Here is a 26,824-nt window from a genome sequence, read left to right as displayed (position 1 = left end):
CCGTAACAAAGATTGGTTTGGTGTGATTTCCCCTGACCACCTCCGGGTGACCTACGCAGACATAGGGCTGGATTCTCCGCAGCCACGCGCCAAAATTTTGTTTGGCGTGAGGACGGAAAACCAACATTTGGGCCCAACGCCGCTCTGGCAATTCTCCAGGACCCGAGAATCGGCGTGATCGCGGAGTACTCTGTGCGGCTGGGGGCCATTGGCAAAGGTCCGCCCAGCGATACTCCACTCACTGCCGGCCTAGTTCCCGATAGTGTGGTTCTAACCACCTATTGCCGTTTGGGAACCGTGCATGGTGGCTGCGGTGTGGGTGCCACCTGCTCGGTAGAATAGTTTGTCAATGGAAGTGAAGGGATGGGGTTGGGGTTACCTGTGGCTTGGACAGTGGGGGTTTATTAGGTAGGAGCTTAGGGGTTATTATTGGGTGGTTAGGATTTGGTGGGGTGGGGGTATATGGGGGCATGGTTGGGGTTTGTGTGGTTGTTTGGGTTTGGAGTTGGTGGGAAGGGGAAAGGGGGAGGGGTGGGTTAGTCTTCTGACAGACTTTTCTTTGTCCTGTTGTGTTGGGGGATCTGGAGGCCATCTTGGCTGGGCCTGATCCATGAGAAGATAGCCTTTTGGTGGTGAAGATTTTGACAGATCCAAATGGGAGGCACGTGGTTAGTGGATTGTTAGTGGGTGCACCGGTGGCGTTGGTCAATGGATCTGCCCCAACCAGGAGAGAAGGATTCTTTGTTCTTCTCTTAGGGTGACCAGGTGGATTCCAGGATTGATCTCTTTACGGTGGGTAGGCCGCTGCCTCCGGCGATAGTGATTTGTGACCGCATTATGTAGATGTGGTATTGGGTTAGCCCCGCTCAGGACACCCCCGTGGAGGTTTGATACATCACTGCTGGCAGATAAGGGCTTCTGTGACAGAGTTTCCTCTACCACTGAGGAATATCTGAGATTTAATAGGAGTGAGGAGATTTTGCCTTTCTCGTTGTGGGTGGCATTGAAGGTGGTTGTTAGAGGGGAGATAATTTATTTTAAGGCCTACTAGGAGAAGAGTGAGAGGGTGGAAAGGCAGAGGTTGGTAGATACCACCTTGGAGGTGGACCCTCAACATTCGGTCAATCAGACACTGGAGGTACTGGCTGATAGGAAGAAGCGACAGCTGGAGTTCGGGCTGCTGTCAATGGACAGAGTGGTGTGCCTGCTGCGGAAAAGATTAGTCGCTTGTTGGCGCACCAGCCGAGGCAACAGGCGGTTTTTCAGGGAAATTGTGCAGGTTATAGATGCAGGGATGGAGTGGTTTCTGCCCCAGACAGAGTTCATGAGGCGTTTGAGATGTTTTATCAGAACCCGTACGTGTCGGAGCCCCCCCGAGAATGGATTCTCAATATTGGAGCTTTTGGATGTTTCGATGGTGGAACAGGAGAAAGAGGAGGAACTGGAGTTTAAGTGGGGTGCTATTTCCATAGGCTGGTGTAGACTCGATGGGCCGAATGGCCTCCTTCTGCACTGTAAATTCTATGATTTCCTTGATCTTAAAGAAGGATGAGGATCCGACAGTATGGGTTGTACCATACACGCGTGCTCGCCCCATACTTCTCGACACTTTTAGAATCTAGAAATCTATCTATTTCCTTCCTAAATATATTCAGTGATGTGGCTTCGGCAGTCTCGTGTGGGGGAGAATTCCACATTTCTCCTCATTTCAGTCCTAAATGGGTTCTATTGAATGGTGGGGTAGGCAGGAAGGGCTGAATGGCCTACTCCCGCTCCTAATTTCAATAAATCTCTTGTGGGTAATTTTTTGTCCTGCTTTGCTTTTAGCTGTCGTTGGATCTCCTGTGACTGTCTCGGCCTCTTTCCCTGACAAAGTTATGGATCGTGCAGCAAATGACAATGAGCTGGAAGACGGAGCTGAGCTGTATCTCTAAATGACCCCTCAGCTGTCCAGGGAACTGCAACGCTGTTTCAAGATACCTTCCGTGCTTCTGTAATGATTTTCTCGCCTGGTTTGGAATCCTGTGGCTCACCTTACAGTCAGCTGGAAGGCTGCACATTGCAGAGTGGGCAGAGATCCAACAAAATCAGTTCCCCTTACAACCCCCACCCTTCATTTCCTGTCACTAGAACCCATTCCATTCCTAATGCCAGTAATGGTGACATCAGGGTGACTTGCACTGACTTTTTTTGGCATGCCAAGCTACTTCAAACTCTTATCCATGGATTTTTGATGCGGATAAAAGGTCTGGCTTAATTTCCCTCATTGAATGTTTTATTGGAATTATTCTTTCTTGCCTGTAGGTGAGGAATGGCCTCGTGTTCAGCCAACGAGCTACAAGAGGAAGTCAGGAGACTGGCTGCAACTGTATTCCAGACAACGTGGATGCTTTTATGATCGCATGTTTCTGTACTAATTGTACACCAGGTGATTCACTATTTAGTTAGGATTTGGTAATCATTCAAACTTCATATTTTCTTCAGATTTTATAACCATTAACTGATCAAGCTCAAATTGAAAATTCATTTTCTTGATTAATTTGTACTGAGTAATGATAATTAAGTGATCTAGATGATTGTTTTGTGTACATTACCATAATATCACAACCATATGTTATCACCAATTAAGTGAGGTACAATACAAGGAATCTATAAATTGATCGTGTAAAGCAATGCAAACTTATTCATATCACTGAGTGACATGAATGTGCTTTGTAAATTGATGTTGGATTGTTTCAATAGAAAATTCTTTGCATAATATTGGAATAAGGAAATGTTAAGGGACTGGTTTAGCACAGTGGGCTAAATAGCTGGCTTGCAATGCAGAACAATACCAGCAGCGTGGGTTCAATTCCCGTACCAGCCTCCCCGAACAGGCGCCGGAATGTGCCGACTAGGGGCTTTTCACAGTAACTTCATTGAAGCCTACTGGTGACAATAACCGATTATTATATTATTATTAAGGCTGGGTCCCAGTTGTAGAAAATCCTTATCTCTGCACAAGGTGCGGCAATGGTGTTCCACGCCCGTCCATCCTGACGCCACAGTCCACCTCCTGGCCGCCCCGCGCTACTACCCCCGGCCCTGGCAGAAGCCCCCCTGGCCAGCAGCACAACTGTCAGCAAAATATGGCTATGTTGGACACTTTCTGTACCCCCTCTCTCTCCCTCAGCAGCCACTGCAACAGTTTCACAATTTTAAAAACCACAAGTGGACCTCACAGCCGGGAATCCCCCCCCCCCTTGCCCCCAGTGGAGGCAGAGAATCACGGCGACCCCAGAGAATACTGGGTCAGGCCCACTATTGATATGCAAACGGCGTTTACTGTATGTGTGTTCCAGAATGCATTGGCGCCGCTGTCAGCGATGGAGAATTGTGATTTGGTGTGAACGATGCCACGATTTCCGCGTCAAAACCGATTCTTTGCCCAATCGCCTTTCCCAATTTTGAGGTGGGCCGAAGGAGAACTCCAAGCCTGGAGTTTTTTGAGGATATAATTAGCAGAATAGATAAGGGAGAACCACTGGATGTGGTGTATTTGGATTATCAGAAAGCTTTTGATGGTCTCACATAGCGGCTGGATTCACCGTTTTACATAGAACACAGAACAGTACAGCACAGAACAGGCCCTTCGGCCCTCGATGTTGTGCCGAGCATTGTCCGAAACCAAGATCAAGCTTTCCCACTCCCTGTCATTCTGGTGTGCTCCATGAGCCGATCCAATAACTGCTTGAAAGTTCCTGAAGTGTCCGACTCCACTATCACAGCTAAATGCTGACGCTGGGGTGGGAACTGTGGTATTTTACAACAGCAAAATCGGCGCTGAACCCTCACCGGTCCAGCGACTAGTTTGGGGCTAGCAGCCACGCCAAGAAAAACTCCCGGCTCCCACGATATAAATGCCTGGAGGATGGCAGGGTCTGTGGCCGAAAATACACGCCGGCCGTGCGAGAATGCAACCTGCCAGATAGTGCTTCCCTGGCCAACGCCTGGCCACCCCCTCACCGGGGAACGGTGAATCCCGGCCAAGAGCTTTGTGTGCAAACATGGAAGTGCATGGAATTGGGGGCAATATATTGGCATGGATAGAGAATTTGTTAGCAGACAGGAAACAGAGTAGGAATGTATGGGTTTGTTTTAGAACGGTAGCTGGTGGCCAGTGGGGTACAATCATGCTTGGGCCTCAGCTAGTCACAATATATTGTTAGAATCCTTCATGATTATTTCCTTTGTTCCCATTTTTATTTAACGTTACTATTTTTGGTCTGTGATCTGAGCCTGCAGGGGGCCGAATTCGTGAAGGCCGCCGTGAACTCGGCCGAGGTTCACGACGGCCTCGGAGCCCGCTCCCCGCACCTAATTCACCCCCACCCGGGGGGCTAGGAGCCCGCTCCCCGCACCTAATTCACCCCCACCCGGGGGGCTAGGAGCCCGCTCCCCGCACCTAATTCACCCCCACCCGGGGGGCTAGGAGCCCGCTCCCCGCACCTAATTCACCCCCACCCGGGGGGCTAGGAGCCCGCTCCCCGCACCTAATTCACCCCCACCCGGGGGGCTAGGAGCCCGCTCCCCGCACCTAATTCACCCCCACCCGGGGGGCTAGGAGCCCGCTCCCCGCACCTAATTCACCCCCACCCGGGGGGCTAGGAGCCCGCTCCCCGCACCTAATTCACCCCCACCCGGGGGGCTAGGAGCCCGCTCCCCGCACCTAATTCACCCCCACCCGGGGGGCTAGGAGCCCGCTCCCCGCACCTAATTCACCCCCACCCGGGGGGCTAGGAGCCCGCTCCCCGCACCTAATTCACCCCCACCCGGGGGGCTAGGAGCCCGCTCCCCGCACCTAATTCACCCCCACCCGGGGGGCTAGGAGTGGGCCTCCGTCTTTCTCGGCAGCGACCTCGTCACGCCGAGAATGTGAAGTCATCCACGCATGCGCGGGTTGCCGATTCCAACCCGCGCATGCGCGGATGACTTCATCGCGCAGACGGCACGAACCTGCACATGCGTGGTGGCCGTCTTTCTCCTCAGCCGCCCGGCAAGACATGGCGGCTTGATCTTGCCGGGTGGCGGAGGGGAAAAAGTGCATCCGTTTCGGACGCTGGCCCGACGATCGGTGGGCACCAATCGCTGGGGGCGCCAGGGGGGGCGTAAAAAATGTTGTGAGGCCCTCCCACACCAGGTGGGGAGTGGAGAATTCCGCCCATTGTGTTGCGAGGTTTTGTATTTTGGAGAGGAGAAACAGACTGGTCTGGGCTGGACTGTCTCTCTCGGACTGAGCTGAGGACTAACTTCTTCACTCAGGGAAGTGAACCTGTGCAAATCTCTACCACAGAAGCCTGCGGAGGCCAAGTCACTGAATATATTTAAGAAAGAAATAGATTTCTAGTCACCAAAGGCACCTATGGGGAGAGAGCAGGAGTTTGGTATGATCATATTGAATGGACCATGTGACCTCCTGCTCCTTGTCTCTGTTTCTAAGTGGATCGTTTATTATTTATGAAGTCAGATAAAGTTAAATCCATTCAGAATCTTACATAACCTGTATTGCAATCCTCGAGGCACAAAACAAAATTATCCATTTTCCTGACAAAGTATTTTGTTATTATTTTTATTGCATCAAATAAAATATTTTTTATGCTCTTTATTATTGAAATTAAAGATTTTACCACTTAACCTGACATATGAAGAGGTTTTTCTCTAATGTCTTTATGTTTGCAAATATATATACTGTTGTAACGTATAAAATTAAACATGCTATTGTTTTGACATATGAAAGAAATTTTCTTATTTATTTTATGGATTTTAATAGTAACCACGATTCTAATTCAAACGTACTTCATGCATTTCAAATGGTTTTCACGCAATTTACGGTCATGAAATTGGCTACTTTCAACGTTTCTATGAAACATGGGCAGGGCTCCTTATTGAGGGTCCTGGGGGAGGGATCTCCCTATTAAGGGAATCCCTGGGGGGGTCTCCCAATTAAGGGGGTACCCGGGGAGGTCAACCTACTTAGAGAGTCCTGGGGGGGGGGGGGGGGGGGGGGGGGGGGGGGGGGGGAGGAGGAGGGTGGCAGGTCACCCCCCATACTTTAAAAAATAAATACATTTAGAGTACCCACTAAATTTTTTCCAATTACGGGGCAATTTAGCATGGCCAATTCACCTAACCTGCACATCTTTGGGTTGTGGGGGCGAAACCCGCGTGAACACGGGGAGAATGTGCAAACTCCACACGGACAGTGACCCAGAGCCGGGATTGAACCTGGGACCTCGGCGCCGTGAGGCAGCAAGGTTAACCCATTGCGCCGTGCTGCCAGTCACCCCCCATACTTGGGGGAAGGTGGACACCCAGGCTGTCTGGGGAGTGGCGGCTGCTTCACGGTGGGATGGGTGGTGGTTGTGGGCTATTTGTGGTGTGGACGGGGTGGCATCATCCTTCCTTAGATACGGGGCCCAAAACTGCTCACAATACTCCAAATTGGGTCTGATCAGAGCCTTATACAGCCTCAGAAGTACATCCCTGGTCTTGTATTCTAGCCTTGACATGAATGCTAACATTGCATTTGCCTTCCTAACTGCCGACTGAACCTGCACATTAACCATAATCTTGAACAAGGACTCCCAAGTCCCTTTGTGCTTCTGATTTCACTCTGCATGTTCAGCAGACCTGACTCGGTACTCTCTGGGGTCTCGGCGATTCTCCGACTCCGATGGGCCAAGTTCCCAACACCATGGTTCACTTGTGCTTTAAATAATCGTGAAACTGGTGTGGCGGCTGCTGAGGGAGAGAAAGGGAGTACAGAAACTGCCCAACATGGGTCATAGCGAGGGGACAGTTGTGCTGCTGGCCCGGGGGGAGGGTTTCTGCCAGGGCTGGGGAGTAGTGGGGGCGGAGGCAAGGAGGTGGGCTGTAGGGTCCAGATGGACGGACACAGAACGGAACACCATTGCCGCTGCCGGTAAAGCAGCCGTACAGTTGTGCACACCTGTAACAGCCCACTTTGAACCTGGTGCCACAGGTCATATAGGTGTCGGTCCCCCCCCCACCCCCACCCCAGACACTCCCATGGGTGCCCTCTTGCCCCAGACAAGTCCGCTGGCATCAACATTTAGTCTCCCGAACGGAGAATCTCATACATTCTGATTTACCCTGCAATTGTCTTTTCCAATTGAACTGTGCTGGATACTTTTTTAAACCATTGAAATTAGCTGTTCCCCAGATTTACCTTAGATACTTTCTGCTCTCATTCCATAATTACTTTGAATCAAAGATATATTTAACTCATTCTTCCACTAGTAGAGATGGTTAAGTGAAAAGGTTAAAGTTAATAGCTATGCCATTTAGGAATATCGATCACTCAAACCTGTTCAGCTATTCTGTTACATCATGGTTGATCAATACCTCAGCTATTTTTACCTGGCTTTACTCCAGATTCCCATATGCCCTGACCGAACAACTCTCTAAAATCCTGGTACTTTAAATCAAAACAATGCTGGAAAATACTTAGCAGGTTAGGCTATTTGCTCATTATGTAACTCTGGTACAAAAGCCTGTTCCCCAATTTAAAAAAAACAGGCCAGTCTTAAGTGAGTAACCCATTAGAATTGTTGATTTAACACTTCCATCTCAGTTCACCAAGTGGCAGCACACTACCTTAGATCTCGTTTTAATTGTATTAAATAGTACTAGAATACAAGTAATATAACATTTTACAATGGCTAATTTTAGCTAACATGTCTGTAAAACATCAGACACTTCATCAGTTTATTAATCAAACATTTTACCCAGACATCTTTATTGGAGAGGTGAACAAAGGACCACACAGATATAAAATTCAATGCAATTTATCTAACAAAGAATAAAATCACAACCTTAAATTATCCCAAAATTTCACTAAAATATGACCCACGAGTCATACTGTTACCCGAGCCAATGGACTCAGTTGCTCTGCGGGTCCAATTCTCCGAATCTTGGTTTCTTCAGCGTCTTTGTTGCGAAGGTGGGTCGCGCTGGCAGCTTCCTTCCGCCTGGTCAGTCTTCAAATCATCACTATCACCTCCATGTCAATTCTTCACTAGGGTGAGTCCTGGGGCCGACCTTCATCTCCCCTCCCTCCCGTCACACCTTTCCAGTAAGTTATCTGGCCCCCAGCCAATGGGGTCTCAGGAGGGGGGTCACAATACCCAATGGAATATTTGATGGCTGCTCGACAGGACCCCACCTCTAGGTGACCATCTCCAGTTGTGGTGTCTGCACGTACCTGTTACAATACAACGGTAGGGGTGGGAACGCTGGGTGCCAGAGGTCTGGCTCAATCTGCGGAACCCAAAACAAATCGATCCATATGGAGCCTATTATCTCGATGGGCGATTGACAAGGCAGGTCCAGACATGTCCTGGCAGTTTGTCTGTGCTTAGCGTATTCGAGCTTGGCCAAGTTCCAATTCTCATTAGCCTGCCTACAGATGACTGTTTAATTTAAAATGTCCAATTCTTAATTTAAAAAGTGTCCAATTTTATTGGGCCTAATATCCAGGCCGTTCCATATTACCACACTACCATTCCATATTACCAAACTACCATTCCATATTACCGCACTACCATTCCATATTACCACACTACCATTCCATATTACCGCACTACCATTCCATACTACCACATTGCCATTCCATATTACCACACTACCATTTCCAGCACAATACACAGTGTAACATCTAGTGCAAATTTTAATATGTAGTTATTAATTATAACAGAAGTAATTGAATAACAGGAGCTTCATTACTTGCCCTTTGCCAAGTATTCTCACAAGAAAGGCAAGCTATCATTTTTTTCAGAAACAGCACCAATCAGAGTTTACAGCACCTTTGTTAAGATTGCTAAATCTAGACAAGGAGCAGGGGGGAGGGCAAAGATCCTAGATCTGTGGATTAATTCCATTTAAAAGGATAAAAGTTAACATTGGGCAAATTTATTGGTCAGCTAAATGCAGGAAAATGAAGGCCAGGAGTTGGCTGGGCAATATCAGCAGGGCTAAATATCGATTGAAAGACGTCATTATACTTTCAAAAACAGGAGTTCTCTTTGCAAATCCTCTTGCGTTTCACCTTCCCCAACAAAAGTACATCAGTAACAGTAGCACAGAAAGGAATGATACTGTGCAATAACAGGTATCAAAAAAAGGAAGTTTCTTCACTAATAATTTTTAAAAGGTAAAATTCATAAGCACAAGGCTTGAAAGCAGGTGGACGTTTAGACCATAAGATATAGGGCCTCCGATAATTGCAATGCAAATTTAATGGATGAAGCTACCAGCTAAAGACATGACTGCCCAGGAATGTGTCAGTGTGAGAGAGCATTCAAGCTTACCAATTACAGGGTAGTGTCCGCGACCCAAACAACTTCATTGATGACCTTCCCTCTGTCATTAGGTCAGAAATGGAGATGCTTGCTGATGATTGCACAATGTTTAATACCATTTGGTCACTGCTTACACGAGATGGAAGAAGGATGAATTACGGCTGATTTACGTTCACTCCATGTGAAAGCCACTTACTTGGTGCTTTATTTAGTGAGAACCCTCCAGAGATTACAGTTAAACACAACTAAAATGTACATTCTCCACAAATATACACAAAAACATTTATATAGCGTGAAAGACAATCCTATTTACATGTGACTTCAAACATACAATTACACAGTAGTCATATGGATATACGGTTTCTGATACTGACAGCTGGGATCCACTCACATGCTCTAGCAGGAACACAGATGACTGATTGCACACATATCAAGCACTTCAATAATTCCATGTAACAGAATCATTTCTAATTAAACTTCCAGTGCAGTTATGGCTTAAAAAAAAACTTCAAAACAAATTACGAACACAGACAATGGGGGAAAATATCAGTTGAAAGCAGGTCTTTAAACCTAAATAGCAATTCCTGATCAGAAAAAATTACCAGCATTGAAATAATGAGAAACAAAACCTAATTATTATGAAATATCATGCCCGTTTGCTATATAAACACTTTGCTTCCTCTTCACCCTTTACATTCACACATTATAGCTGAGCAAATACTAAGAGCTTTATAAGTTTTTTGATTCAGCAAGACTGCCAATAAGGTCATCAGAAATCAGATCATTTTTAACGCTGAAAAATCCACTTCTGTTACTCATTTTTCTTCTCCTTTTGCTTCAGTAGTTTGTTAATTTCCCGCTTGGCCATGCCCACATACTTTGTGATTAGTCGATGTCGATTCAGACCAGGCAGTAGGAGTATGAAACTCACTGAAAACAACAAGATATTTGATTATACCAAAGGGTAGGAAACAAATAACTGCACAGATCCAGATGATAAGAATGATCATTGGATCCAACAAGTTACATTAACGTGGTTGGACGTGACAAATGACAACACGAGGAAGTGAGCAGAAATCAGGTTTTCAATCAAGTTACAACAAATATACAGAGAGACACACACACACACACGACAGGCGCACACTCAGCCAGGCACACACAGACACACTCTCTCTCTCAACTCTTGCTGGAACCTGCAGGCAGAAACTGGTTTGCTTTTTCAGGCTGAGAGCGAATGTCATTCTGAGTGTGTGCTACCCACCACATGATTACACATATTTAAAGCTCAGGTCAGCAACCCCAATTAAAACAAATGCAGCTGCTCAAAGTAAGGCAAAGCTTCGTCCTCAATATTACGGATTACTGATGCCTCTTACAGACTCCAAAATTAGGATTGAGGCACAAAGGACATTACGACAGGAATGCCTCAGAGTAACGTGCTTGCCCCAAACATCTTCAACTATTTCAGTGAGGTCAGAAATGGGGATGTTCACTGATGATTGCATCACGTTCAGCAGCATAGAGAGAGAGGGTATATTATGGGGATACGGTGGAAAAGTGTTGAGGATTATATCAGCTCAGCCATTATCTCAGTGAATGGCAGAGAAGACTCAATGGGCTGAGTGGCCTACCTCTGCTCCCATGTCTTATTTGCAACCCCTCTAATACGGTCGTGTCCATATGCAGCAATATCTGGACAATATTCAGGCTTATGCTAAGTGGCGAATGACACCAAGCTACGCACAAGGGCCAGGCAAAGACCTTCTCTAAAAAGAGATTTGAACCATCTCCCTTCACAAGGCACAAGTTGGCAGAGCAGATCAGTGACAAATGTATTATCCTCCGGGACATGATGACAATAAAGGAACTATTTAATGAATTCTAAAAGATGGCCAGGAAAGCCTCCCAACCCAGAGCCATCAGTCTGCTCCACTTAATGGCATTAAGCCAAAAATGACTAACCAGAGTCTCACCTTGGAGGAGGTAAGACCCTCGAAAGGTTTGTTCAGGCACACACGCTGACAAATTTCACAAAAGGATCCCGAAGCAGAAAGAGGATTTTTATTATTGTTTAAGTTATGCCAGTGTCCAGCGGCTGCCCAATCCAATGTATCACAACATCCACTTCAAGAGTTCAATGCTACATCGCAGAACTTAACCTGCTCGAGACATGGAAAACATGCACAAGGTACACCAATATAACCCGTAGCCCATACTTATCCCCAAACTGAATGAAAGACAAAATGTAAACGGGTTTGCTAACTTACCAACCAAGTAGGTGAGGAAGAGGTTGTGAACTTGTTGTCCAATCCAAGCCACCACAGAGAGAAAGCTAACCACGGTCATGAAATACTAGAGCAAAGAATGTCGAAATTAGCTTCCCACTAATTACACGACTGGTGTCATTATTCCATAATAGAAACAGGTTATGTTCCTTAATTGTTGGCTTACAGGCAGAAAAATAGAAATCTCATGGCAAGTTGATTATTAATGATCCTGGACGATGGTAATAGCTATCCGGATCAGTATGATTATTTGGGGAAAAGCATAATGAAGTTACTGTGAAAAGTCCCTAGCCGCCACATTCCGGCGCCTGTTCGGGGAGCCTGCCTTGGTCTGCTTTAAAAGCCAGCGATTTAGCCTGGTATGCTAAACCAGCCCCAGATGACAAAGCACAATTAGCCTCTTACATGGTAGCTTACCGTTTATTAAAGAGAAAAGGCCTCACACTATAGCAGAGAGATTAATTCTCCCTGCAGCATTAGACATGGCTCGCACAGTCCTAGAGGGGTCAGCTGAAAAACTGAAATGCATCTCATTTAGTGATAACAGTGGCTTGCCAAATGTGTGATATTGCTGAGAATTTGAAGCCCAGCTTATTTCTCGTTTAAAGTCAGTACAGGAGTTAATACAACAGAATGAAAGTGCAGATGCTTCAAATTGCGCAACCATGCTAGTTTACGCGAGGTATGTTTGGCAAAATGAATTTTGAGGATTTCCTGTGCTACCTGACTTTACCAACCCACACGACTGCCGCAGAGATTTTTGAATAATTGAATAGTTATGCGGTTGGGAAATGTGGACTCAACTGGGTTCATTGCAGAGGAATCACTGGCGAGGAGTAGCCACCATGACTGGGAAAAACAGCTGGGTGTTAAAAGGAAATTGCGGAACATAGAACAGTACAGCACAGAACAGGCCCTTCGGCCCTCAATGTTGTGCCGAGCCATGATCACCCTACTCAAACCCACGTATCCACCCTATACCCGTAACCCAACAACCCCCCCCTTAACCTTACTTTTATTAGCACACTACGGGCAATTTAGCATGGCCAATCCACTTAACCCGCACATCTTTGGACTGTGGGAGGAAACCGGAGCACCCGGAGGAAACCCACACACACAGGGGGAGGACGTGCAGACTCCACACAGACAGTGACCCAGCCGGGAATCGAACCTGGGACCCTGGAGCTGTGAAGCATTTATGCTAACCACCATGCTACCCTGCTGCCCCTAAGCTGCCCGGAAGTTGAGAATTTCATTAAATGCAGCGCACTCAATGCCGGGCTTTTTGAGGTTGTGTTCTGATATGGGGGCTGAGCACACACATTTACTATTCCAGAGGCTGAGCACACACATTTACTATTCCAGAGGCTGAGCACACACATTTACTATTCCACAGAGGCTGAGCACACACATTTACTATTCCACAGAGGCTGAGCACACACATTTACTATTCCACAGAGGTACATTGGCTGTCAATGGATTGGGGGTTTGACAGAGTTGAGAGATGAAATCCACATTTCCTCCTGGAGAAACTGTCCCCTCTGCTGATTTGTTTGGTGTCAAAAGTTGGATGCTAACTATATCTTATCTTGCAGACATCCTTTCAATTCTAAACAAACTGAACCTCAAATTGCAAGACAAGGATGATGATTGCTTTAGGGATTGTGTAGAAATAGTTGCTTTCCAAAAGTCACTGAAAGTTTGGCAAGTGTGAGTATAAAGCCAAAACAACCAACATGTTCCCCACACTGCTACGGCACATCAAAGAACGCAGTGTTGCTAATAGACTAACAAGCCTTATTCAGCTGCATCTGGTTTGTCGCTACTTTCCAGAGAAGTTTCAGATTTTGAAAAAGATGTGGGTGGAAGATCCCTTTGTGTTTGAGACCCCAGAGTCAGTCATTAACTTAACCGATGATTCCAAATGAGGACAGTAAGAAGTCTTACAACACCAGGTTAAAGACTTCTTGTTGTAAGACTTCTTACTGTGCTCACCCCAGTCCAACGCTGGCATCTCCACATCATGGCTCCAAATGAGGAGACAGAGTTGCTGTACTGACCTGTGACAGCACATTGAAAACACGCCACAATAGAATCATAGAATCCCTACAGTGCAGGAGGCCACCATTCGGCCCATCGGGTCTGCACCGACCCTCCGAAAGAGCACTCTACCAAAGCCCACATCCCCGTTCTATCTTAATAACCCCTTAACCTAATCTGCAGACCCCTGGAAATGAAGAACTTGTCGTATCAGGAATGTTTGAGGACTCTGGGTCTGTACTCGTTGGATTTTAGAAGGATGAGAGGGGATCTTATTGAAATGTACAAGATACTGCGAGGCCTGGATAGAGTGGACATGGAGAGGATGTTTCCACTTGTAGGAAAAACTAGAACCAGAGGACACCATCTCAGACTAAAGGGACGATCCTTTAAAACAGAGATGAGGAAGAATGTCTTCAGCCAGAGGGTGGTGAATCTGTGGAATTATTTGCCGCAGAAGGCTGTGGAGGCCAAATCACTGAGTGTCTTTAAGACAGAGATAGATAGGTTCTTGATTAATAAGGGGATCAGGGGTTATCGGGCAAAGGCAGGAGAATGGGGATGAGAAAAATATCCGCCATGATTGAATGGCGGAGCAGATTCGATGGGCCGAGTGGCCTAATTCTGCTCCTGTGTCTTATGGTCACTGAGGGGCAATTTATTATGGCCAATCCTCCTAACCTGCACATCTTTGGATTGTGGGAGGAAACCGGAGCACCCGGAGGAAACTCACGCAGATATGGGGAGAAAGTGCAAACTCCACACAGACAGTGACCCAAGGTCGGAATTGAACCCGGGCCTCTGGAGCTGAGGCAGCAGTGCTAACCGCTATGCAGCCAGGTCCATGAGGTTGTCTGCATTCTGGAGTAGCATCACCAAGGAGAATCCAGCAGAGTAAAACAAGCATTTTGTTGCTATGCCCTTCACAATGACCTATATGTGATGTTGGATCGTCCGTCCTCACCAAGATGAAGACACAAAGGAACCAACTGAACTCTGCACCTGATGTATGGATTGTCCTCTCTGCCAGCGAGATTGGAGTGAGATATTGAGAACCAAGCAGGCTTACCAGTCGCATTAAAGATAAGCGCACTTGGAGTGACACAAAGGTTAGCCAGTCGGCAGAAGTGGTTCCCGGGAGAAAATGTTTGAAAGACACTGCGCTACAGAACGTTAAGCCACGCTTTATTCTGGTTCTGCTAACTTCCTGAAGTGAGAAGACCAAATATACAATGTACCTCCCATTGGAAAAAAAGCACAGGCTCAAGTCAAAAGATGCGCAATTAAGGATTGGGAGGGAGGGTAGGGAGTTGAGGAGAGTTACAGAACAAAGAGATGTAGGAATAAAGGTTCATAGATCCTTGAAGGCAGAGTCGCAAGTGGTGAAGAAGGCATTCAGCATGAAGGCTTTATTGGTCGGAATATTGAATACAGGAGTTGGGATGTCTTATTGAAGTTGTACAAGACATTGGTAAGACCACACATGGAATACTGTGTTCAGTTCTGGTCACCCTATTATAGGATGGATATTGTTAAATTAGAAAGAGCTCAGAAAAGTTTTACGAGGATGCTACCGGGATTTGATCTGAGCTATAAGGAGAGGCTGGATTGGCTGGGATTTGTTTCTCTGGAGCGTAGGAGGCTTAGGGGTGATCTTATAGAGGTCTATAAAATAATGAGGAGCATTGATAAGGTAGATAGTCAACATCTTTCCCCAAAGATAGAGTCTAGAACTAGAGGGCATAGTTTTAAATGAGATACAAATGGGATTTAAATGGGATACAAAAGAGACCAGAAGGGAAATGTCTCCACACAGAGGGTGGTGAGCATCTGGAACAGGCTGCCAGTGGCAGTGGTAGAGGTGGGTACGGTTTTGTCCTTTAAAAAGGTTAGAGTTACATTGGGCAGAGTGGGTATAGAGGGATATGGGCCAAATGCAGCAAGTGGGACTAGCTTAGTGATAGAAACTGGACGGCATGGACCAGCTGGGCCGAAGGGCCTGTTTCCATGCTGTAAACATCTATCACTATTTAATTGTTTTAGGAGGGCTTTTTTTTGTAGATACCACAATGTAATTTGTACCCAGTTTGAATCTTAGTCACTGATTTCAAGCTTCCTCCACAAAATATAATTTTATTCATAAATATGTGGAAAGAGTCTCGTTGAGCATCAGTGAAACAAACCATTTTAATGGGTAAACTTAGAAATTCACTGAAAACAGATTGGTGATTTACAATGCAAAGCACCTTATCCCTCCTTGAACAAAAAATGATCACACTCATGCAAAACAATCGAAGCAAGCAGCTTTTAAAAAAAATTTAGATTACCCAATTATTTTTTCCAATTAAGGGGCAATTTAGCATGGCCAATCCACCTACTCTGCACATTTTTGGGTTGTGGGGGCGAAACCCACGCAGACACGGGGAGAATGTGCAAACTCCACACAGACAGTGACCCAGAGCCGGGATCGAACCTGGGACCTCAGCGCCGTGAGGCGGTTGTGCTAACCACTAGGCCACCGTGCTGCCCACAAGCAGCTTTTTTATCCAATTAATTCACCACAGGATTGATACGCACCATTTTGGGTTTCTCCTCCTTCAGAGCAAAAAGGCGTCGCCACCAGCCCACAATCCTGCGCTGGGTCTTCACCAAATTACTGCAGATTTCATGGAAGCGTTGCTGCTGTTCTGTGGTCCTGTTGATCCAAGCAAGGTAACTAAATATTTGGACTACACAAATTAACCGGACAACATCCCTGTTAACATGTTTAAAAAGCTACCTCCCAAGTTTAGATGGTTACTAAAACAAAAACCAGTCTTGATATGCAAACAGATAGATAATGTCAGTTCTATGGCATAATCCAGAATAGATAAATACTTTGGTTCCAAATGGCTTGGTAAATTATCCACTGTATTAACAGTCTATGAAAGAATAACCCCCTCCTTTTATCTAGTAATTTCAAAATTCAGGCTTCTCAAACACCACTTGGGGTATTAGGGTTAAGGTACTTCCTCAATTAGTAAAATTATAGCCGTAGCATTTCCCGCCCACAATTATAAACGTTACCACATCATGATCAGAGGGTTAGATAGGGTGGACAGCGAGAGCCTTCTCCCGCGGATGGAGGTGGCTAGCACGAGGGGACATAGCCTTAAATTGAGGGGTAATAGATATAGGACAGAGGTCAGAGGTGGGTTTTTTACGCAAAGAGTGGTGAGGCCGTGGAATGCCCTACCTGCAACAGTAGTGAACTCGCCAACATTGAGGGCATTTAAAAATTTATTGGATAAGCATATGGATGATAAGGGCATAGTGTAGGTTAGATGGCCTTTAGTGTTTTTTTTTTTCCATGTCGGTGCAACATCGAGGGCCGAAGGGCCTGTACTGCGCTGTATCGTTCTATGTTCTATGTTCTATGTTCTATGAATGTGCCTGATCGATTAGCAAGCCAAAAATTCCAATTCTTAATCTGTGCTGATTGAACTAATCCTGGGCATGAAGTTAGTGGAGATAGTACAAACTATCTCAGCATCCTTGGACTTAGAACGTAGTGTTGGCAATAAAGAATAGCATCCCCACAGTGCAGAAGGCCGCCATTGGTCCCATCGATTCTGCACCAGCCCTCTGAAAGAGCACCCTACCTAGACCAACTCCCCACGCTAGCCCACCTATCGTGTGCATACCCCAGACACTAAGGGGCAATTTAGCATGACCAATACACCTACCCTAATATCTTTGGACGGTGGGAGGAAACCAGAGCACCCACAGGAAACTCAGGCATACATGGGGAGAAAGTGCAAACTCCACGTAGTCACCCGAGGCTGGAATTGAACCCTGGTCCCTGGCGCTGGAAGACAGCAGTGCTAACCACTGCACCGTGCCGCCCAAGTCAAATTTTTCTCTTTTCTAAACCACACAAGGTTTAGAACATTCTAAACAAAAAATATTTATACCAGAACCATCAGTTACAGATTTCCCAGTTTTCCGATAAAACTTTAAAAAAGTTAGCTCCAGTTCCCACTCAATACTGATGTCCAATACCCGTGCTGGAAAATGCACACGGCCATTTGGTGAGGACAGACAGTATCAGGCTGGACTGTCATTCTGGAGAATGGCAACTTGGGTGCTGCCCTGAAGCACGGCTGCCTATGGCACTTTCCCCAGCATAAAGTTCATCACTGGACTGAATTCAAATTTGGCCCCACAGGTGAGAAAGAGATTGCCATGCCAACACCAGAGTTTAACCCTGGAAATAAATAGAACTTCTTACAAATTTAGCACAATGGGAGGATGTTGGAATTCAGACTCATTGATGCATCACAGTTTACTTCGAAGTTTTAAAGAAACTTCTCACCATTTGTTGGACCCGAACATCTTGGAAGCAATAGTTGGAACAAGATAATCTGCCAAACAGATCATCATAATGGCGCAGGAAACCCCAGTCAATACTGAAGGGTCCAACCAGTAGATTAGCCTGTGGAAGAAAACCACATTTAAGCAATTAAGCGTAAAATGTTTATTTCATATCTTCAAATTCAATATGGTGGTTGGGGGGCAGATGGTGTCGTGGATGATGTGATGATTCAGTTACCAGCAGCATGCCGTGCTGAAGAACTTAATCGCTTGATTTTTCGATTAACACTCAGAATTTCAATGCACATTTACAATGGCAGGTTACATTCTCCCGTGCCAGGTTACAGGTGCTTAAAGTGACTCCAAGAAAGAAATCAACGTTAACCAAAAAATTACGTTAAGTAACACAATGTGCAAACATTGGCTACAGTCCTTCCAAAGTTTCTGTTGTTGTGACAACATTATGATCTCCTGAAGTCTGATTTGATTGCTGTGGGAAGAACATCCCAGGTTTTTCCAAATTGGCCACAAATCTTTTATCATTTATTTCCAAGTCAGCACAGAATGACTGGCCCATGTTTGCCACAAAATCACAGCACTTTAAATATTATTAATTGCCAGATGTTACATAAACAGAAGCATAAATTCAAAAACTAGATTTTAAAGCTTCATAATAAGTTTTTACACAGTGCAGTGTATTTTTGATTACATCTGGAGATAGTGGAACTATCATCACCACCGAGTAACTCAGTGAAATACCCCTTGCACTTACTCAATTCTCATTTGATAGCCAGCTTCATTGGCATTGCAGTAACACTTAGCTGGTGAAATGGCTTCTTGCACTTTGAATCACCAGCCCTAACTTTCTGCTGAGAGCTTATTTGAAAATCAATGTGCAAGTCGAGCAAGTTCTTAAAAATAGTAGGGAGGTTCGGAGCAGGTTGCCCTCTATGCAAAGCAAACAGCAGTGGCATAAATTGAGCAGCAGATTCTAAAGATTCACACTGCATCTCAGTCCCCATTACACATTAATGATGACAGGTGTTGTTAATGTGCCATTATTTTCCAGGATTATTCACTTGTATAGGATTTAACTTTACATAACTATCATATTTAAAGAGGTTTAAGGGGTAAAACAGCTGCTGTCTTCTACCGAGAGATTTTTCCCATCCTTTCCATGGAGAGGACGCTGCTAATTTTGAGCGGTGTGTTCTAATGTTACCCTGTTAAAGCTGGTTACTAATCGCAGATATCTGCTGCTATCAACACACATCATGGACACAGCTAAGAAACTTAGCAGAGAACTCAGTTATCACAAACATGTCAACACATTTCACACTATCTAATTTTACCCTGCAATAGTCACATGAAGAGATGACTATCTACAGAATCACAACACAGATAATTTGATGGTTCACTCAGTTTGCTTGAGCAGTGAAGGAAGAGGTGTGGCAAACTACAGTTGACATACAACCCGTTTTCACTGATCAAAGGCACTTTACTGAGAGCTCGTTTTGACAACTGTAGATGTTACTTATTTTTAATGAATTCCTCATCAATAACCAAGTGCAACAAGACTAAGTGGCCAGAAGGTAATCCCCTCCGTTTCTATTTAAAATATGGGTCATTGCCAAAGTACATTTAAGCTTAAATTTAAAACAAAATTCTAACCAGACTATAGCACAATACTTCACACAACAGGGACTAATAAAAACTCTGGGTTCATATGTTGCCTTTTCTCAGCTTTGATCATTGGCTAGAGGGCCGCACTGTGACGCAGTGGTTAGCACTGCTGCCTCACGGCGCCGAGGTCCCAGGTTCTATCCCGGCCCCGGGTCATTGCCCGTGTGGAGTTTGCACATTCTCCCCGTGTCTGCGTGGGTCTCATCCCCACAACCCAAAGATGTGCAGGTTAGGTGGATTGACCACGCTACATTGGCTCTTAATTGGAAGAGAAAAAAAAAGAGTTGGGTACTTTAAGTTTATTTTTAAAATTGTCATTGGGTAGGTATGCATAGTCTTGCTGTAAGGTTTATGTTGGGACTAGTTCCAACGTGCTAATGAATAGGATTCCACTGTTAACATGCAGGACACTACAATGGGAGACGTTTTACTTCGACAGACTGGCCAAACATTTTGCAAATTAGTGATTTCTCAGTCATCCCTGCCAATGATTGGGAGCTGTGCCATCAGAAATCTATGAGCCACACATGAATCCCATTTGACTCATCTCTCTCTCTCTCTCAAGGCCTTTCTTAAAATTCACCTTTCTGACCTAATGTTTGGTCAATATCTCAAGTGTCCATTTCTGTCTGACTGCACCCATCTTTGGGATGGTTAGAGGTGCTAAGCAAAATCAACTTGTTCTTTAATACTTACAAAAATACCACGGACACCACAAGCATCATTATAGCAGGAAACCAGGGTTTCTCCCAACGTAAGATACGATCTGCAGCAAGCATCACTTCCCCCCAACCCTCCAAATGCTCTTCCAGTTGGGCAGTTTCTGAAGCCTGCAAAATCAAGGGGTCATTATCATTTTTACATTGTTTGTTACAAGAGCAGTGGGTAATGGGATACAGTAATACTCCCAATTAGTATTAAAGTACAGATAACCCATCCAAAAACACTAGCTCATCCCATCAAAACTATGCTGTAATGTGAAAAATATATTAAATATTTGATGTTTTGAGTAATCATCACAATTGTTGATTGTATGGTACAAACATCAGACAATACTGTGAAGCAGACAGGCTTTAGCTAGCTTTCAAAGCTTCAAGGTCAGGATTGTTCAACTCGATTTACAACAGCTAAACGCAGCTACGAGAAAACATGTTTCAAATAGTAAATTATAGAAACCTTTTAAGAAAGAATGACAGAATTAGGCAACAGCTTTGCTGACTGGGCATTGTCCATTTACAGAACACTTTGTGATGGATTAAAACTAACTGAAGACAAATCATTAATTAAGGCTCCTTCTGGAGATACAAATGTTTAAATTCAGTGATGTGTTAAAATGTACTGAATGTGTATAGAGACTATTGCGTTCTGTATCATTTTAGTCCTAATCACATTATACAAAATCAGATTTCCCTGATAGTTTATGAAGTTTGACGTGGGTTATATATTATGCAGAGTAACACTGTGGAATATCGCATGGCAGTAACACATTGCCTCATGCTCCTGCTGTTTATGACCTCAGCAGTTTGTATTACTGAGATGGATCAGTGGGCTGCATTATCCATTACTTACTGCAAGCCATGATTTGTGTTACCAGAATTTGAAACCCTTCTGGGGGAAAAAAGAATTTTGAAAGTTTGAAAAAAACTACTTTGTTACATCATGGAACCAGCAACTATTTGGCCTTATACAGAGGCTTTAGCATATGTCCCGAGCTTCTCACAGGTTTTATCAGACAGAATGTGACATAGTTGACCGAGAGCTTGGTTAGAGTATATATTACAGACCACCTTAACGGAGGGGATTCCCGAAGAGTGAAGGAAATCAGGGATGCACAGATACCAGGATCAGAGGAAGAGTTCCTGGAGGGTTGCAGTGCTGGAGGTGGTTATAGACAGGGTTTCCCCATCAGCAGAAAAGTCACAAGTGGTATTTGAACAGAAAGGTTTGAAATATGGGTTTTACTGTACAAGAGCTATGTCAATGGGCATGGGGGTGGCACAATGGCACAGTTGTTAGCACTGCTGCCTCACGGAACCAGAGTCCCGGTTTTGATCCAGGCCCAGGTGTGGGTTTTACTGAACAAGAGCTACGTCAGTGGGCATGGGAGTGGCACGGTAGCAGTTGTTAGCACTGCTGCCTCACGGAACCAGAGTGCCGGGTTTGATCCCGGTCCCGGGTTTTACTGGATTAGAGCTACATCAGTGGGCATGGGAGTGTTGGACAAACAGGACTTGATAGGAGTCAGGATCCAAACAGCATTGAGCTGAAATTTATGGAGGATGAGAGACTCACCAGGGAAGCAGTGCAATAGTCAACTCTGAATCTCAGAATGGTTACAGAGCAGGAGGTCATTGTCTGCCCTGCTCTCTGAATGAGTCAGTCTTCCAACTTCTGCCCGTAACCATGCACATTTTTCTGTTTCAGATAAAAGTCTAATTCTCTTTTGAATGTTTTGTTTGAATCTGCCTCCACCACACTCTCAGACAGAACATTCCGGATCCTAACCACTCGCTGTGTGAATCTGCCTCCACCACACTCACAGACAGAACATTCCGGATCCTAACCACTCGCTGTGTGAATCTGCCTCCACCACACTCACAGACAGAACATTCCCGATCCTAACCGCTCGCTGTGTGAATCTGCCTCCACCACACTCACAGACAGTGCGTTACAGGTCCTAACCACTCACTGTGTGAATCTGCCTCCACCACACTCACAGACAGAACAGTCCGGATCCTAACCACTCGCTGTGTGAATCTGCCTCCACCACACTCACAGACAGTGCGTTCCAGATCCTAACCACTCGCTGTGTGAATCTGCCTCCACCACACTCACAGACAGTGCGTTCCAGATCCTAACCACTCGCTGTGAGAATCTGCCTCCACCACTCAGACAGTGCGTTCCAGATCCTAACCACTCGCTGTGTGAATCTGCCTCCACCACACTCAGACAGTACATTCCAGATCCTAACCACTCGCTGTGTGATCTGCCTCCGCCACTCTCACAGAACATTCCAGACTCTCACTGCTCGCTGTGTGAATCTGCCTCCACCACACTCTCTCAGTACATCCCAGATCCTAACCACTCGCTGTGTGAATCTGCCTCCACTACACTCACAGACAGTACATTCCAGATCCTAACCACTCGCTGTGTGATCTGCCTCCACCACTCACAGACAGTACATTCCAGATCCTAACCACTCGCTGTGTGATCTGCCTCCACCACACTCTCACAGAACATTCCAGACTCTCACTGCTCGCTGTGTGAATCTGCCTCCACCACACTCTCACAGTACATTCCAGATCCTAACCACTCGCTGCACGAAGTTCCTTATGTAGCTATTACTTCGACATTAAATCTGTGCTCTCTTGCTCTTTGCAGACAATAAAAACATGGCTGAGGAGTTCACACAGATAGACTGAGGTGATATGACAGGTGGGAAGGAGGTGGAAGCTTTGGGATCATATGGTTACCCGAGGATAAAAAAAATAGGTCCACCGGTCATGTATCTCACTGTGAGAAAACTGCTCCACCCAAGTGCCCGTCTGCCCAGTTAAAAGTGGCTGCAACTGACTGCTCGAGAGCTGGAGGATATGAAGACAGTGTGAAAGGTGTGATGTCATTAGAAGTCAATATTTCATTAATTTTGGCGTTAGGAATTCCAAAATTATTTTTAGTTCCCCGAGTTACGGAGAAGAAAATAGCCATTATTGTCTTGCCGGATAACGGAACCTGAACACGAGCTCTGCTCAGCCCCCACCCCCCACCCACAGCTGGATTTCCACTTGTGTGACAAAGCAGGAAACAGGATGATTCAGCAAGAGCATGAACAGAGGCCGGGTTAGAGCACGTTTCATCCCTGATCCAGCACCGGGACAGGGAGGTTACTTTTCAATGTTGAAGCCACGGCTCCAGCGACAGAACAGAGACCACAGGGGCTGGAAAACCCAGGAACAGCCTCCACACCATGAGACAGAGAGAAAGGGAGGAGGGGGGGGGGGGGGGTTCTTTCTCTCTCTCTCTGGGGGGGGGGTGGGGGGGTTCTCTCTCTCTCGGGGGGGGGGGGGGGGTGGTTCTCTCTCTCTCGGGGGGGGGGGGGTTCTCTCCCCCTCTGGGGGGGGTTCTCTCTCCCTCTGGGGGGGGTTCTCTCTCCCTCTGGGGGGGGTTCTCTCTCCCTCTTGGGGGATTCTCTCTCCCTCTGGGGGGGGGGTTCTCTCTCCCTCTGGGGGGGGTTCTCTCTCCCTCTGGGGGGGGTTCTCTCTCCCTCTGGGGGGGGTTCTCTCTCCCTCTGGGGGGGGTTCTCTCTCCCTCTGGGGGGGGTTCTCTCTCCCTCTGGGGGGGGTTCTCTCTCCCTCTGGGGGGGGTTCTCTCTCCCTCTGGGGGGGGTTCTCTCTCCCTCTGGGGGGGGTTCTCTCTCCCTCTGGGGGGGGTTCTCTCTCCCTCTGGGGGGGGTACTCTCTCCCTCTGGGGGGGGTACTCTCTCCCTCTGGGGGGGGTTCTCTCTCCCTCTGGGGGGGGTTCTCTCTCCCTCTGGGGGGGTTCTCTCTCCCTCTGGGGGGGTTCTCTCTCCCTCTGGGGGGGTTCTCTCTCCCTCTGGGGGGGTTCTCTCTCCCTCTGGGGGGGTTCTCTCTCCCTCTGGGGGGGGTTCTCTCTCCCTCTGGGGGGGGGTTCTCTCTCCCTCTGGGGGGGGTTCTCTCTCCCTCTGGGGGGGTTCTCTCTCCCTCTGGGGGGGTTCTCTCTCCCTCTGGGGGGGGTCTCTCTCCCTCTGGGGGGGTTCTCTCTCCCTCTGGGGGGGTTCTCTCTCCCTCTGGGGGGGTTCTCTCTCCCTCTGGGGGGGTTCTCTCTCCCTCTGGGGGGGTTCTCTCTCCCTCTGGGGGGGTTCTCTCTCCCTCTGGGGGGGTTCTCTCTCCCTCTGGGGGGGTTCTCTCTCCCTCTGGGGGGGTTCTCTCTCCCTCTGGGGGGGTTCTCTCTCCCTCTGGGGGGGTTCTCTCTCCCTCTGGGGGGGTTCTCTCTCCCTCTGGGGGGGTTCTCTCTCCCTCTGGGGGGGTTCTCTCTCCCTCTGGGGGGGTGTTCTCTCCCTCTGGGGGGGTTCTCTCTCCCTCTGGGGGGGTTCTCTCTCCCTCTGGGGGGGTTCTCTCTCCCTCTGGGGGGGTTCTCTCTCCCTCTGGGGGGGTTCTCTCTCCCTCTGGGGGGGGGTTTCTCTCCCTCTGGGGGGGTTCTCTCTCCCTCTGGGGGGGTTCTCTCTCTCTCTGGGGGGGCGGGGTTCTCTCCAGCAGGCTTCCCCCCCGCCCCGGGCCCTCACTGACCAGCAGGCTCCCCCCGCCCCTCACTGACCAGCAGGCTCTCGCCCCGGGCCCTCACTGACCAGCAGGCTCCCGCCCCCCGGGCCAGGCCCTCACTGACCAGCAGGCTCCCCCCCGCTCTGGCCCTCGCTGACCAGCAGGCTCCCCCCGCTCCGGCCCTCACTGACCAGCAGGCTCCCCCCCCCCCCAGGCGGGGCCCTCACTGACCAGCAGGCTCCCCCCGCTCTCCGGCCCTCACTGACCAGCAGGCTCCCCCCGGGCCCTCACTGACCAGCAGGCTCCCCCCGCCCCGGCCCTCACTGACCAGCAGGCTCCCCCCGCTCCGGCCCTCACTGACCAGCAGGCTCCCCCCGCTCCGGCCCTCACTGACCAGCAGGCTCCCCCCGCTCCGGCCCTCACTGACCAGCAGGCTCTCGCCCCGGGCCCTCACTGACCAGCAGGCTCCCCCCGGGGCCCTCACTGACCAGCAGGCTCCCCCCGCTCCCCGGGCCGGGCCACAATGCCCAGCAGGCTCCCGCCGCTCCGGCCCTCACTGACCAGCAGGCTCCCCCCCGCCCCGGGCCCTCACTGACCAGCAGGCTCCCCCCGCCCCGGGCCCACACTGACCAGCAGGCTCCCCCCCCCGCCCCCTCACTGTCCAGCAGGCTCCCCCCCCCCCTCACTGACCAGCAGGCTTCCCCCCCCGCCCACTCACTGTCCAGCAGGTTCCCCACGCTCCGGCCCTCACTGACCAGCAGGCTCCCGCCCCCCCCGCTCCGGCCCTCTGACCAGCAGGCTCCAGCCGCTCCGGCCCTCACTGACCAGCAGGCTCCCGCCGCTCCGGACCCTCACTGACCAGCAGGCTCCCCCCGCGCCTCACTGACCAGCAGGCTCCCCCCGCCCCTCACTGACCAGCAGGCTCCCCCCTCCCCTCACTGACCAGCAGGCTCCCTCCCGCCCCGGGCCCTCACTGACCAGCAGGCTCCCCCCCCCAGGCGAGGCCCTCACTGACCAGCAGGCTCCCCCCCGCCCCGGGCCCTCACTGACCAGCAGGCTCCCCCCGCCCCGGGCCCTCACTGACCAGCAGGCTCCCCCCCGCCCCCCGGGCCGGGCCCTCACTGACCAGCAGGCTCCCGCATCCCGGGCCCTCACTGACCAGCAGGCTCCCCCCGCCCCTCACTGACCAGCAGGCTCCCCCCGCCCCTCACTGACCAGCAGGCTCCCCCCGCCCCGGGCCGGGCCCTCACTGACCAGCAGGCTCCCCCCCGCCCCGGGCCCTCACTGACCAGCAGGCTCCCCCCCCCAGGCAGGGCCCTCACTGACCAGCAGGCTCCCCCCCGCCCCGGGCCCTCACTGACCAGCAGGCTCCCCCCCGCCCCGGGCCCTCACTGACCAGCAGGCTCCCCCCCCCAGGCCGGGCCCTCACTGACCAGCAGGCTCCCCCCGCCCCTCACTGACCAGCAGGCTCCCGCCGCTCCGGCTCTCTCCCTCTCCGCTCGCCATGGCCGCTCCGCTCGACTGCCGCCCGCGCGCCGCCCGCCGCTCCGCATTGGCCCAGCTGCCGCACGTGACCCCGGCTCCATGTCACTGATTCGCCGGCGGGCGGCGACGCCGATTGGCGGAGCGCTGGCCCTCGCAGCTGATTGGCCGCTGTGCCCTGGCTGCTGATTGGCCGCGGGCCCGTACCCGGTCGCTGATTGGCCGGTGTGCAATGGGCGAACCTGAGCTGCACCAATCCGGACTCTGCCCCCGGAGTGGGCGGCCGCTCGGCCCCTCGGCCCCTCAGCTCTGTGCTGACCCTCTGGAGGTGAGGCCCCAATGG

General features: G+C 48.7%; 2 protein-coding genes across 5 annotated transcripts in view; one reads left to right on the top strand and one right to left on the bottom strand.

Annotated features, from left to right (window-relative positions):
• LOC119978261 overlaps positions 1 to 3,601 on the top strand; it is a 57,298-nt gene extending 53,697 nt beyond the window's left edge. For 2 of the 3 annotated variants that reach the window (XR_005463413.1, XM_038819741.1), the window contains exon 5: positions 2,305 to 3,601. Coding sequence is in view for 2 of the 3 variants with exons in the window: in XM_038819741.1 (XP_038675669.1) it covers positions 2,305 to 2,417 (113 nt within the window). In the remaining variant the exon portion in view is untranslated. The other variant, XM_038819743.1, reaches the window with a different exon arrangement.
• A 5,923-nt stretch (positions 3,602 to 9,524) lies between these two features.
• arl6ip1 (ADP-ribosylation factor-like 6 interacting protein 1) lies at positions 9,525 to 26,536 on the bottom strand. Of its 2 annotated transcripts, none has more exons than XM_038820074.1 (6): positions 26,461 to 26,536; positions 20,417 to 20,550; positions 18,039 to 18,158; positions 16,262 to 16,379; positions 11,627 to 11,711; positions 9,525 to 10,289 (listed from the first exon to the last, which is right to left on the bottom strand). In XM_038820074.1, the coding sequence occupies exons 1-6, from the start codon at positions 26,503 to 26,505 to the stop codon at positions 10,171 to 10,173; spliced, it is 621 nt and encodes a 206-aa protein (XP_038676002.1). In that variant the 5' UTR covers positions 26,506 to 26,536; the 3' UTR covers positions 9,525 to 10,170. The 2 variants fall into 2 exon arrangements, with proteins under 2 accessions (XP_038676002.1, XP_038676003.1); XM_038820075.1 differs by lacking the exon at positions 26,461 to 26,536 and adding an exon at positions 25,528 to 25,569.
• Positions 26,537 to 26,824: the final 288 nt, after the last annotated feature.

Source organism: Scyliorhinus canicula, chromosome 15 (assembly GCF_902713615.1).
Source record: "Scyliorhinus canicula chromosome 15, sScyCan1.1, whole genome shotgun sequence".
In the NCBI taxonomy this organism is placed as follows: domain Eukaryota; kingdom Metazoa; phylum Chordata; class Chondrichthyes; order Carcharhiniformes; family Scyliorhinidae; genus Scyliorhinus; species Scyliorhinus canicula.
Note: the sequence above shows the minus strand (reverse complement) of the source record. Positions and strands in the feature narration are given on the sequence as shown.

Excerpts from the sequence above, each read along its gene's own strand:
- arl6ip1 (XM_038820074.1), bottom strand. The coding sequence starts at position 26,505 with ATGGCGAGCGGAGAGGGAGAGAGCCGGAGCGGCGGGAGCCTGCTG. Across the intron at positions 16,380-18,038 it reads ATGTTCGGGTCCAACAAATG|GACCACAGAACAGCAGCAAC; the intron begins GTGAGAAGTTTC and ends TTGGATCAACAG. Across the intron at positions 10,290-11,626 it reads CTTCCTCACCTACTTGGTTG|TGAGTTTCATACTCCTACTG; the intron begins GTAAGTTAGCAA and ends TGTTGTTTTCAG.